The sequence below is a fragment of the Pseudonaja textilis genome, chromosome Z (assembly GCF_049901715.1).
Source record: "Pseudonaja textilis isolate UNSWEBS1 chromosome Z, rPseTex1.2, whole genome shotgun sequence".
Classification (NCBI taxonomy): Eukaryota; Metazoa; Chordata; class Lepidosauria; order Squamata; family Elapidae; genus Pseudonaja; species Pseudonaja textilis.
This window is the reverse complement of record NC_142008.1, coordinates 47,676,168-47,690,633: the sequence shown is the minus strand read 5'-3', so window position 1 is coordinate 47,690,633 and position 14,466 is coordinate 47,676,168. Positions and strand designations below refer to the sequence as shown.

The 14,466-nt window shown below is 37.0% G+C and overlaps 1 protein-coding gene across 1 annotated transcript in view; it reads right to left on the bottom strand.

Moving 5' to 3' along the window:
• ZCWPW2 (zinc finger CW-type and PWWP domain containing 2) overlaps window positions 1–14,466 on the bottom strand; it is a 45,401-nt gene that overhangs the window by 21,126 nt on the left and 9,809 nt on the right. Inside the window, exons 3-4 of the mRNA XM_087917154.1 lie at window positions 13,591–13,750; window positions 5,201–5,426 (exon numbers count right to left, since the gene is read on the bottom strand). Coding sequence (XP_087773280.1) covers window positions 5,201–5,426; window positions 13,591–13,750 — 386 coding nt within the window. The remainder of the gene's footprint in view (window positions 1–5,200; window positions 5,427–13,590; window positions 13,751–14,466) is intronic.

The following is a 14,466-nucleotide window of genomic DNA, read 5'->3' as shown; positions in this document are numbered from 1 at the left end:
TCTTTTAAGTTACAATCATTTTCCTCCATCAACAAATTTACGGAAATAACATATTGAACTATAAATCTCTGTGTTATATGCATTCATCACATAATATATGATTTACTATGACACACAAATGAAAAAGATTGGGTTAATAAACTATGATTCATCTAACTATAGCCAGGTGTGCTATACAAATAGTTTTGATAATTAGGATGAGTTGTCAGATTTTATGCCTAATTATCACTGTATACTGCAGCATCACTTCTGTGAATAACTTTTTAAAAAGTCTTGCACAGAAATTCCAAGGTGTATGACTTTATATAATGCCTACTTCTTTTATAATTATACGTTTTGCAGCATGTTATCTACTGTTAAATAATAAAAACACAGATCAATATTTTTCAGACTTCTCAAGTATCAATATTTCATATGTTGCCGATATTTTAAAAAGTGTTACTTCCTCTGAAATAAATGGCTTTAATAAAGTTTTTCAGGCAAATAATATCTAATTATCAGCTGAAATGTCATTTATATTATCCCAATTATTAAGTAATGAATAAATAATATTTACTTAAAATCTATCAGTGTTGGTTAATGTTATGCTAACATGAGAAGGTAGGCAAACTGCCAGTTTCAATCATTGGAAAGATGTGCTGGTCAAAAAAAACCAAAACCAATTATTCCATTTTTTTAGTGATTTTGTAAAAATGTGTTCATATTGATTTTTGTCATAGATGAACGGAATGAACTATGCCAAATAGCAGCTGGCTTGAATATCTTGATCTGGTGGGGGGAAACTTGCTTTGGAAAGAGAGCTCTAGTAAACATTACAGTTCCGTTTTGCTTTCTTCAAACTTCTTACAATTTGCTTGAAACAATAGCTCTGTAAATGATGCATATTTTAAAATTATGACCCAATGTTATATTTTTGCAGAGATTAAATCATTATCAATATAATACTAGCATATCGTAAGTTTCCAATAAAGTGAGAAAGAATATGGAAGCTAGGGAACAGAAATTCAATTTATTAACCAATGTGTGCCACCTTGTGGTGGAATGCTATTATTTTGATGATGTTACACTAGTTTAGCTAATAAAACATCTGCAAGAAAACAACCAAGTTTAAGAGATCATCAAGGACCCCTTTTTGTTATTCTAAATTAATATGACTAGAACATAATAAAATATAAGTTATTTACTTAAAATTAAGAGTGAAAATATAGAGCTGCTGAAAAACATTTCATCAAGTTTTTCACTTAACAATAAAGTTGTACCTTCCATAAATATCTGTTAAATTTCAGTGAAATTAAACATGAATTACCTTCTACTACATTTTGCATAATTTCTTAGCTATTTATTTAGGTATTTTTCTTGGTGCTATTTTGAATTTAAATTGAAGATGCATCATTACAGTGGATTACTCACTATTCAGGTCAATTTTATAAATATATGTGATCCACATATTAATCAATATCAATTACGTAATATCTACTCTGCTAGTCACTGAAAAAAAATGAATGAAAATTATTATAAAAATTCATGTAACATCCAAATGTATTTGGAGATTATTAGCCACTTCTGTATTTGGGAAAATGATTTTAAAATGCTACAATGGCTCGGAAATACAAGTACCGGTAGTATCATAAGAATATTATATGTATTTATAAAAAACTGAGTCTCTATTAATCTACATTTTCTAAATTTCTATTACATCATGATTACATTTTACTGATGTTATTAATAATATGGACATATGGATGATTAAAATTTAAAGTAATGTTTTAATAGTTTTTAGTAAACTTGGATTGAATTCAAGCATAGGCTTCAAGCCTATAAAAACTTCGTTAGAAGCAAGTACCTTTCAGTTCTATAAGATTTATCTTTGACAAACATACATAAATTTGCAATTACTTGATTTTTTAGCCCAATTTAATTTTTTATTGCTTCAATAGGAATGTTTAATTAAGTAACTTATATCCCATATATTTAAAACTTTGAGATACCTGAGCGGTACCTTAGCGATACATGATACCTTAGCAATACATGTATCGCTAAAAAAAACAGTTTTTCATGTTCTTGACTTGCTACAGATTTCTACTACTGTAATGGTAATTGGTTGCTGCTCTGGTAGATTACTGTAGTCTGCTGTCAGTCCTGCAGTCACTTTGCACTGGTGTTTTTTATATGTGTGTGTGTGTGTGTGTGTGTAGGTCTAGGTGTGTTCGGGTCTTTTCCCGTGTAAGATTAAGAGTATCTTGGTGACGTTTCGGCGAGGTCCCACTCACCATCCTCAGGCTGGTGCTTTCGGCTTCGTGCCAGTGCAAACAGTGTGTGATCGGAGCTGCTGTCTCTCTATAAATACTGGTGGCGGGGGCTGGTGTGTTGGGCTGGTTGGCTGCGCTGCTGCCTCTTGATTGGTTGATGGAGTTGATGTTGGTATAATGGGCTCTGTGATGGCCTTGTGAGTTTTGTTGTGGAGATATCCTGGATATTGTGCTGTAATCTCCTGGGTCGTTTCTTTTGTAGTGATCTTTTTTCCATTAGCCTCCTATGTAGTAACGGCTTGGGTAATGGGTTGTGTGATGACCTTGTGAGACTTATTGCTGTGGTATCCTTGGTCTTGTGCTGTGATATCCTGGGTCATTTGCTGTGTTGCAACTTCTTGAGTTCTTGTGGTGTAATTTCCTGAGTTTTCTGATGTGATATCCTGTGCGGGTGGCTGTGATGAAGCATTCTGGGTTTCAGTCTGGCTTCAAGTTTGGGGTCTGGGTCTGTGTTCTTGGCGTGTGTCAGCTTGTTTGGTTTTGGGATCAGGGGGTGCGACAGCTGGCGAGGCAGCCATAGTCTGTTTTCTGGATGGTGGTTGTCCTTCGTTTATAGGATGGGCTTGGGCCTGGGTCTGATGAGGGGGATTGGCAGTGGTGTCCCGTGTTGTTTCGGGTCTGGTGTTGGTTTTTGTGGCTGGGACTCATTTGTTGGTGAGGGCTAGCTTTCAGATGTCTGGTAGGCGGGAGGTATCGTCCCGTCTATTCATGTTATGGGGGTGTTTCTCTATCTCGATGGCTTCCCTGATTATTCTCTTGCTGGAGTGTTCAGTGTTGGATATTAATTTCGTTCCTTCGAAATTAATTTCATGTCATGTGGCTTTAAGGTGCTGGAAGAGGGAGGAAGTATTTTCTTCTCTTCTGACTGCGTTTTTGTGTTCTATGATGCATGCATTTATTCTTCTGTTGGTTTGTCCAATGTATGTGGCTGGGCAATTGTTGCATGGTATTTCATAAACTCCTTGGTTTTCTAGCTGGATCTTATCTTTGGGGTTTCTTAGGATGTTGGCTATTTTTTGGTCAGTGAAGAAGGCTGTCCTGATATTGTGTTTGTGGAGAATTTTGCTGATTTTGTCTGTGGTGTCTTTGATGTAGGGGAGGAGTGTGATATATATATATATATATATATATATATATATATATATATATATATATATATATATATATATATATATATATATAATTTATTTAAAATTTCTTTTGCTAAAATTGATGGAAAATCATGTTTTTAATTAGACAATCCAAAGGTTACTGAAAAAGAGTTAATAGGCGATTTCCAAAACTGATTAGAATAGAACAGAATAGAATTCTTTATTGGCCAAGTGTGATTGGACACACAAGGAATTTGTCTTGGTGCAAATGCTCTCCGTGTACATAAGAGAAAAGATACATTCATCAAGAGTTAAGAAGGTACAACACTTAATAATAGTCATATGGTACAATAAACAATCAAATCATACTAGGGAACAGTCAATATAAATTGTAAGGATACAAGTGACAAAGTTACAGTCATACAGTCAGAAGTGGGAGGGGATGGGTGATGAATGATGAGAACATTACTAGTAATAGTAATGCAGACTTTGTAAATAGTTGGACAGTGTTGAGGGAATTATTTGTTTAGCAGAGTGATGGCATTTCAGAAAACCTGTTCTTGTGTCTAGTTCTGGTGTGCAGTGCTCTATAGCGTCATTTTGAGGGTAGGAGTTGAAACAGTTTCTGTCCGGGATGTAAGGGGTCTGTAAATATTTCCACAGCTCTCTTTTTGACTTGTGAGGTATACAGGTCCTCAGTGGAAGGCAGGTTGGTAGCAATGTTTTTTTTCTGCAGTCCTAGTTACGCTTCGAAGTCTGTGTCTGTCTTGTTGGGTTGCAGAACCAAACCAGACAGTTATAGAGGTGCAGATGATAGACTCAATAATTCCTATATAGAACTGTATCAGCAGCTCCTTGGGCAGTTTGAGCTTTCTGAGTTGGCGCAGAAAGAACATTCTTTGTTGTGCTTTTTTGATGAAGTTTTTGATGATAGGTGTCCATTTTAGGTCTTGAGATATGATAGAACCTAGAAATTTGAAGGTCACTAATGTGATATTGTGTTGTCTGGTATTGTAAGAGATGGTAGTATGGAAGGGTTTCTCCTAAAGTCTACCACCATTTCTACGATTTTGAGTGTGTTCAGTTTCAAATTGTTCCAGTTTCATAACGAGGCAAGTTGTAGAAAAGGAAATATCATGTGTCCATAGAGGTGCTGATAATGTTTGAGTAAAAATGGCATTTCTTCATCTCCCAGAACTTTAAACAAATCAACTTCTGCCTTGCAGTCTTCTCATGAAAAGCATCTGCTTGGAGCCCTTGTAGGCAATCTCAGTATTATAAAATAGGACATATTGAAGGATATTTGTATATATTGAATTCGAAGTTAATTTTAAGAGTGTCACTAAGGAGTTGTGGCCTTCCTGTCTCTTGAATAATAGGGGAACAAGCTAAAAAAACAGCTGCCCAAAGAATCAAAGATATAGAAGCACAATATAGCTCTCCTTAGTAAGGTTGTGTTATGACCCAAGCCTCGTCCAAATCAAACAAACGTAAAACATAGATAAAAACAAAACCTTTTTAATGTGTCTCTGTAAATTCTGTTCATTCATAGCAAAGCGCTATTAAAACTAAATGTCCAAGATAAGAGCATGCCCTGTCAAGGTTGTGCAAGGCTGCCAAGCACACAAGATTAAGTGCAAGGAAATATTCAAAGCCAAAAGTCTCCAAAAACAAACCAGGATAGATCGAACTTCCACGAGGACTTGAAGTGCAAAAACTTATTTTCTCCTTGCAAAGAACCCAACCCCTGAGGGCTGGCTTTTTTCTCTTAAGGGAAGGGCCATCACTTTGCAGCCTTACTCCCGAGTCGCCCATGCTGCAGCAGCTGGTCTTTCCTTCGAGCAGCCCTGTGAGCACGCACACTGGGCACAGGCTCTTCGGGGTCCTCTGCATCATCGCTGCCAGACTCCACAAGCTCCGAAGGCAGCACCCCACTCTCCAATAGTCCTGGCCCTATCCCTGCATCACACGCAGGCTCCTCATCCGAATCCTCGCTCTCAGAGACCTCAGCCATCCGCACCTGCTGCTGGCAAACCACAACAGGTTGCTAACTTGAAATGGCTGAGCAAATACAAACATACTTTTCAAATAGACAGCTATTTAAAGTTACAACTGCCAAAACATCATAGAGAGATATTTATCCAAGTAAGATATGAACAGTTTGACACAATAGTCAGATATGGGAGATTTGCAGGGGTGGGATTCTACCAGTTCGGACTGGTTCTATAGGACCGGTTGTAATGATTCTGCGCAGTTCAGAGAACTGGCAAATCGTGCCCCTGGCTGGCCCCACCCTGCGCCTTTCTGCCCACTTCTCCCCTCCCCACCTAGTCAGTCCTTAAGGTATTTCTTTCTTTTTTTCCCTTCTGACGATCAGCTCTTCTGATGATCAGCTGTGCCGGGATCCCCCACACTGTCTTACTGCTTTGCCCAGGAGGCTTCCTTGAGGTCCCAAAAGCTGAAAAACAGATCATAGGGGGGTGCTGTGCACCCCCTACGGGCTCCATTTTTTGCTTTCCTGAGCCTCATGGAAGCCTTTTGGTAGCAATAATGCCCCCCCCTCCAGGAAGCTTCCCTGAGATCCAGAAGGCAAAAAAATGGGGGGGGGGTAATGCTGCAAAAAAAGCCATGCCCACCCAGTCACATGGTCATGCCCACCTAGCCACACCCACAGAACTGGTTGTTAAAATATTTGAATCTCACCCCTGGAGATTCCATTCTATATCCTATAATGGATGTCTCTGTATTTGTGGAATGGCAGAGGTGAAAAACCCGACTCACATCCTATTTGATTGTTGCCTGTATAAGAGGGTCAGAGACAGATACCACAGTCCATGTACTAAATGAATGATCCATTGGGAACCCCATATCAAAACAACTTACCTGATGGGTGGCAGAATTTGAAAACAAGATTTAATATAGCACACTATTTGGGCAAAATAGTTTTGTTGAGAACAACATATGTGGGATTGATTGGGATAAATTGTAGGGGTGACACTGAAATATAATTTTATCGTATTTTATTTATCTGTATATTAAATCATTGTATTTTATTCCGATATCATTTTAAATTGTATTTTATTAGTTTCATTTTAAATTGTGTTTATTCCAATTTAATTCAAAATTATATTTTATTCCAATTCCATTTTAAATTGTTTTTATTGGATGTTAGTAATAATTTGTGCACTGGATATGGCCCATGGGCTAATCAATAAAGTAAAGTAACTACATTCTTATTCTTTCTTTTTTGCACTATTTTCCCCATAGGTTTGATTTTTTTTTTTTTAGTTTGCATATTTTTTATTTTTTTATCATAATATTTAATAAAATTACATTAAAAGATTGTATATACCTATCCATGTTTTTATTTTTTTATTATGTTGGATAGCAATTTTCATTATTTTCAGGCACAATGACAAATAATGGGGGGGGGAGCGCTTAGCTTAGCAAATCTGAATTATACTTGTTAATGTTTACTGAATATGTGAGTTTAAAAAGACTGGGGTTTATCAGAAATAAATAGAATGAGGCAGCAACCTCAGGAAAGAGATTGGGAACAATAGTAGAGCAGGTAGAATTTAAAGAAGAAAATATACAAGATAACATTTGATTGTGATCAGCGTGTACCTGTTGTTTCTGTGGTTAGATAATTGCCATTTCAAGACAGTTCATATTTCTAAAATGGAAAAGTTGGCTATTTCTTATTTAAAGATTCTCCTGATATTGATTATATTCATGACTAGTGGCCAGTAGAGTTCAATTAAGCTGGTATAGTTGAAGCTAAACCATTTATTTTTTCCCCATACATTCTGAAAATTGAATAAGATTTGGAAGAGACAATAAATAAAAATATATTTTGTAAATCAATTTCAATATTTTTCTGTATTTCCATTAATACGAGGGCTATCCACAAAATAGATTACGTTTTCGTCTGTAGCAAGAAGGGGCGTAGCTAGCTCGGCCATCTTTGGTCTGTGCGTCCCCCGCTCAGTCTGCATCTAGTCGTGCTAGTGGAAGGTTTGTATCGTTGCCCGTTATTTCACAGCAAATGTTTGAAATGTGTGCTGCAATTGAAAATCCCATGAGTTGTGAGGTGCGATCAGTGATAAGGTTTTTGTTGGCAAAAAACCATAAACCGATTGAAATTTTAATTGAAAAATTGAAAAACTAAGAAAAGCAATTCAGAACAAGCGTAGAGGAAAGTTAAGCTCAAAAATTTTGTTCCAAGCCAGGTCTTCATCCTCGGAAACAACTGGTAGTCGCTTGGTGCAAGATTGGGGTTGTAGGGTGGATGAGGAAAAATCTCCCACTTGAAAGCATTCAGGACTTCTTGAGTGCGATTTGCTGTGTGTGGTCGGGCATTGTCATGCAAAAACCACCCCTTCTTGCTACAGACGAAAACATAATCTATTTTGTGGATAGCCCTCATAACATGAAAAGTGGCTGAGAAATCAATTCTATAATCTATTATTGGCCTTGAATTTGATAAAAGGAAAGAGTAGTCTTGCAATGTTACATAACAAGAAAATGGGAGCTTCTGGTTTTGAACTTCCCCGAAGACGGACAGCTGACTGTGATTGTCTGTGGCTTTGGACCATACTTCTTTGTCAGAGAGCCCCGATCGGTTAGATTTGGGGCAGAAGGCACCTCATGGGGCGGCGGAGGAAGGAGAGATCATCAGCTGGGTAGAGGGGAGTAGCAAATCCCCTCCCTGGCTTGGCAATTGCTGCCTCCTGAAGATATCTGAAGCAGTGGTCTAAAATGGCCAACCTGAAGGGGAAGATTAAGCTGGAATAAGATTGTGCAGGAGAGAGAAAGAAGCAGACAGCAGGAAGAATGGGACATAATTAAATAGAAAGTACCCCAGAATTAATTTTTAAAGAATTTTTAAGAAAGGATTTAAAGCGACAAAGAGAAAGGAGAAAAAAACAGGTGTGAATTGTTTTTGACAGTGGCGGGGCTTTGAACCGTGAAAGGTAGAAGCTGGAAGAAGAAAACATCTAATTAATTTGGATAAGTATACTCTGATTCTATATAGGCATTAACTAAGCTGAACTAGAGATTGTCAAAGGAAATTTAATACCAATTGGATTTGATATTTTTTTTCTTGAAAGACTATGGAATTGTGGTTTAAAAAGCTCTGAATCTATGAAAAAGGGGGTGAAGATCTGTTATAACAAAGAATGCCATCTAATGGTTAAATCTAACTTGTTTGCTTTTCTAAAATATTGTTATTTAAAAATTGTAAGGAAAATTGAAACAATAAAACAAGAACTTTGAAAAACGGAAACATTGAAACAAAGAAAGAAACAGGAAGATTCTGCCCTTGGACTAACTGTTGATTCTGGCATGGATCTGGTATTGGATTAGCTGAGGACTAAAACCTGAGAGGAATAAAACAAAAGCTGACTGTTGTCAAATAACCTTATAGACACTATTTGGATTAAATTGTTAACCAGAAAGGTGTAAAATGGTGATACGTCTTCTGGAATTAAAAATGGAACTTAGAAACATAAAAGGAACACTACAAGAGCGAGGTGAATTGTTGGGCTCTGCTTTAAAATTTATGGAAAACGTGATTGCAGAACACGAGCAACAAAGACAAAAGACAGAAGAGGAGGTGGAGCAGACTACAGAAGAGGCCATTTTTAATTACCACCAAGAACAAAGAATTCTGGAAAGAAGGAGGAAAAGAGTGGAAATAAGAATAGATGTAAGAAGTTAAATAAAGAGGGGAATATCCGGAAAATTAAAAAAGATAAAAAGAATCAGCAGAAAGTTGAAGGGCGGAAGGAAGCTATAAATAGAGAGGGGGATAAAAACTGGAGAGAAAGAATAAAGGGGAAAATGGAAGGGGAAAGAAGGGATAAGAAACAGGATTTGGAAACAAAGAAATATGGGAATTGTAAAAAAAATGGAAAAAAACTGCTTAATTAAAAGACACAGAGATAATGGCTGATTAATATTTAAAAAGGAATTCTGCAAGGTGATGGGAGGGGGTAGCATAAACAAATTTAAAGTCATGAAATAGACACACATAGACTGATAAGATGGGAAATAGAACTGTTACTCTTTGATATTGGAATTTAAGCTCTTTTCTTTGAGAAAGAAAAACAAGAAATCCAAGAAGAAACCAGCATGGCTACACAAAGATCTCTCTGGCAAATTGAAAGAAAAAGGGGACAAGTACAAAAAATGGAAAGAAGGATGTACAACTAAGGCAGAAAATCAGCAGATAGCCAGAATCTGCAAAGACTAAGTCAGGATAGCAAAGGCTCAGAACAACAAAGACTTGCAACAAAAGTCTTCCAACATATAAATAACAAGAAAAAAATCAAGGAAACAGTCGGTCCACTAAAGAGAGAAGATGGCAAGGAAGTAACAGGCAACAGAGAGAAAGCAGAACTGCTTAACACATTCTTTGCATCTGTCTTCACACAAAAAGAAACTATAGCTCAACCCACCAAAAACCTAACTGTAAAAGACAGACCAGAAATAAAAGTTAAAATAAGCAAAAAAATAGTAAGAGAATAACTGTCTGATCTTGATGAAAACAAATCACCGGGGCCTGATGGATTACATCTCAGAGTTTTAAAGGAGCTGGCAGAGGTCATCTCAGAACCACTGCACCATATCTTTCAAAAATCCTGGAGCACCAGGGAACTACCAGAAGACTGGAAAAGAGCTGATGTGGTTCCCATCTTCAAAAAAGGAAAATAAACAGACCCAGGAAACTATCAGCCTAATATCAATCAGCCTAACATCAATACCCAGGAAGATACTGGAAAAGATAATAAAAAACAGATCTGCCAACATTTAGAAACAAGTAAAGTAATAACTAGCAATCAGTACAGGTTTGTTAAACACAGATCATGCCAAACCAATCTTATTTCATTCTTCAACACTAAATTAGTAGACCAGCAAAATACTGTGGACGTAATATATTTAGATTTCAGCAAGGCATTCAATAAAGTAGACCACAATCTACTTCTTAGTAAGAGAAAAAAGTGGAATAGATAGCATCACCACTAGATGGATTCGCAACTGGCTGGCAAACTGTACTAAACAAGTAGCCCTTAATGGGTCTAAGTCTACATGGAGGGAAGTAAGCAGTGGGGTGCCACAAGGTTCCGTCTTAGGCCCAGTACCCTTCAATATCTTCATTAACGACTTAGATGAGGGAATAGAAGGGGAACTTACCAAATTTGCAGATGATACTAAGCTGGCAGGAATAGCTAACACCCAAGAAGATAGGCTCAAGATCCAGGTGGATCTTGACAGACTAGAACACTGGGCCGTATCTAATAAAATGAAATTCAATATAGAGAAAAGTAAAGTCCTACACTTAGGCAAGAAAAACCAAAAGTACACATATAGACTGGATGAAACCAGGCTCAAAAGCAGTAACTGTGAGAGGAATCTTGGAGTCTTAGTGGACAACCAGCTAAATATGAGCCAGCAGTGTGCAGCAGCAGCCAAAAAAGCTAATGCAATCCTAAGTTGTATTAACAGAGGGATACAGTCATGATCAAGGGAAGTACTAATACCACTCTATAAAGCCTTGGTAAGACCACACCTAGAGTACTGCATCCAGTTTTGGTCACCACATTATAAAAAAGATGTTGAGACTCTAGAAAAAGTACAGAGAAGAGCAACCAGGATGATTAGGGGACTGGAGGCTAAAACATACAACGAACGGTTGCAGGAACTGGGCTTGGCTAGTCTAGTAAAGAGAAGGACCAGGGGAGACATGATAGCGGTCTTCCAATATTTGAGGGTCTGCCACAGGGAGGAGGGGGTCAAGCTATTTTCTAAAGCTCCTATAGGCCAGACAAGGAATAATGGATGGAAACTGAACAAGAAGAGATTTAACCTGGAAACAAGGAGAAACTTTCTGACAGTGAGAACAATCAACCAATGGAACAGCTTGCCCTCGGAAGTTGTGGGAGCACCATCACTTGAGACTTTCAAGAAGAGATTGGTCTGCCATTTGTCAGAAATGGTATAAGGTCTCCCACTTGGGCGGGGGTTGGACTAGATGATCTACAAGATCCCTTCCAACTCTGATTATCTGTAAACCTGTAATGTATAGAGATAACTGCAATAACTAATGGGATGACTAATGAATATGTTTATTAAATGTATTGAAATAATTGTAAGAAATATGTGTACTAAATATACTGAAATAAATGAAATGATATAGAAGGAGAGCTGAAATGGAATTAATATTAGGGTTCAGGATCAAATGAGTAGATTAATATGTCTTCTTTTTTGAAATTGTAAACAAATCTTATGGAATTCAGACGGGGAAAAACCATGCAGAATCTGATTTATATATGCTTTGTAGTTTTAAAGGGATAATTAATTTTAATGTTTTAGGTAATAAAAAGTTAAATGTTTAATGGGATTTAAAAGGGGAGATAATTAATGATTATGTAGTACTTAGAGGTGGTGCATTTCATTTGATAATTCATAAATTTCAAATGTGGAAGGTCCAGAAAAGAAGCACACCCAGAAGTACTTGCTCTAACTTTATTGTAAGTGACATTAACAGAATCTTGCAAGTCTGAAAATATAACTCTCTTCTCCACTCTTACAGTCCAAGTTGCTAGGGTGGGTCTCTTCTGAGATATTTTTATCCCACATTCTCACTGCTGCTTGTCTGACTGTTGTTTAGTCTATGGCTCTTTCACCTGTCTCCCTTGTAATTCCTACATGCAATTACAATGAGTCTCTGGTGGCCTTTAGGGATACTGTGCCAGACATACTGTAATTCATAACTGAATGTGAAATTCCCTTTGTGCAATTGGCCATAGGCCATAGTCTATTGCAGTGTTTCCCAAAGTGGGCAGTACTGCCTCCTGGGGGGCAGTGGGATCACTTAGGGGGGAGCTAAGAGGCAAGGGGGCGGAGGGAGGTGCTAAGAGGCAAGGGGAGAGGTAGACGAGTGCTGGAGGTGGGTCCCTCACAGGGCACAATTCAGGGATGGGATTCTACCAGTTTATTACCGTTCCCAATAGTTCAGAAAACCAGTAAATAAATAAATTTGTTGATGAAGTTTTCCAGACTTATGGTTCTAAGAGACTTCAAGCTGGTTTCATTGGACCTGGGCTCAGAAGTGGCTTGAAATTAATGGCCACCATGACCATTGTGGATCTGATCTAATTTATTAATGGTCCAACCTACAAAAGAAATAACTCACTAAATCTGGTTTTGTCCTGGGGCAATGTCATAGTGGTTTGGCTTTGGAGGAAGTTAACACTATTCTTTTGGTGGAATGTAGTCTGGATTCCCAGGAGGAAGGGGATGAAATCCCGAGGGCAAAAGGGCAGCAAAGCTTAAATAGTTTGGTTGGAAGAAAGAGAGTTAATAAGGATCCTCCATAGCAGTTCTCAGATTTTATCTACAATATGGTGATACAAATAGTTGCTTTACTTTGGCAAAATTTCTGTCTACAGATAAAGAACAGTAAAGAAAACTTTTCAGAAGTAATTCCACATGTCTTTTGGGGTTGTTGGGCCTAGCAATTCTCTTGCCATAATCAGACAACTGCTATAACTTCCAATGGAGCTTCCTACTCAATATATATTAAGCATATAAATTGAATAAGGATCAATTCTCATTCTTTTCACAACCTTCAGCCAACCTATTTCATCATGTTCCTTCCAACTTGTGGTTTCTTATCCTGTGTATAAATTTTTCATGTGGACAATGAGACGTTCTGAGTTGCCTATTTTTTCTAAGCATATCATACTACTTGCAGTATAATTGAAGACCATTCTTTAATCAATGAAGCATATATTGACTTTTTTAGTATCATTTCTTAATTATGCAATATGCATCAGAAATAATATTATTTTCTAAAACGAGCCTGAATATATAGCACAATTCTTTCATGTAGGACTCTAATATGTTTTGGATTATCCTAAAAATTATTTATCTAGCACATGAAGAATACCTGTAATTTATTGAATGGTCAGTCAAGATTCCTTGGAACCCAAACTATTAGCATTAATTTATTATACATTTTTAGTAAATGACACAAACCATTTCATAGTTTCATCATGTATTGGTATATCAATAGTGTGGCTTTTTAAAAAAATCTGTATTTTACCTGACTATAAGAGGCAACCTATGAATTTAAATAATTTAATGTAATGGTTTATCTGGAGGTTTTTTTTTTAACCTACCTTAAATGAACTGGGATAAGGATCAATGTATTTTATGGAAGTCCAACTCCTGGAATGGGGATTTCCCAGAAACTCTACATGATGACTTTCAACATGTCCATTAAAATCATATTTCACATACTGTCCATCAATAGGATCAGGAGAAAGAATGCCAGGCCATCTTAAAATAAAATGTTTTTAAAAATAAGTCCAGATAAAAATAAAATGCATAGGTGTATGTTATATCTAGGAAGAAATATGTTTGGAGACATATCAGCAAAAGACTTATTGAATAACCAGTACAGCAATTGTAAGTTACAGGAAAAAAGCAGACATAAGGTAATAAGAAGTTAAAGATCTTATACTTATAAAATCTTGGTAAGAATTGAAGAGGAGTAGTTTTTCAAAATATAAAGTTGTTATTGTTTCAAACATACACTTTCCTACTGAAACCAACTGGGAAGTCTAATTACTGGATTCAGGGGATCCACAGACATGCTAGCCCACCTCTTCTATCTTGTGCTCCAATTTCATGGGCTTGCCAAGGACTTCTAGTTGACTTTTACTTACTTTACTTTATTGTCATTGCACCTTGTACAACGAAATCAAATACTATCTTCAGTGTATATCATGACCATGACCATGAAAATAAACACAAACACACATCCTTCAGCCTTCACACATTGAACTGAAAACTCCCAACACCACACAACACTGCACTATACAGTAAAATTCAAAAGAGCTACTGCCCTGGGATAGAAGCTGTTTTTCAGCCTATTTGTCCTTGTTTTTATTATTCTGTACCATCTGCCAGATGGTAATAGTTCAAAAAAAGGGGTCCCAGGATGAGATGGATCTTTGAGAATGTTTTAAGCTTTCTTAAGGCAGCAGGAGCTA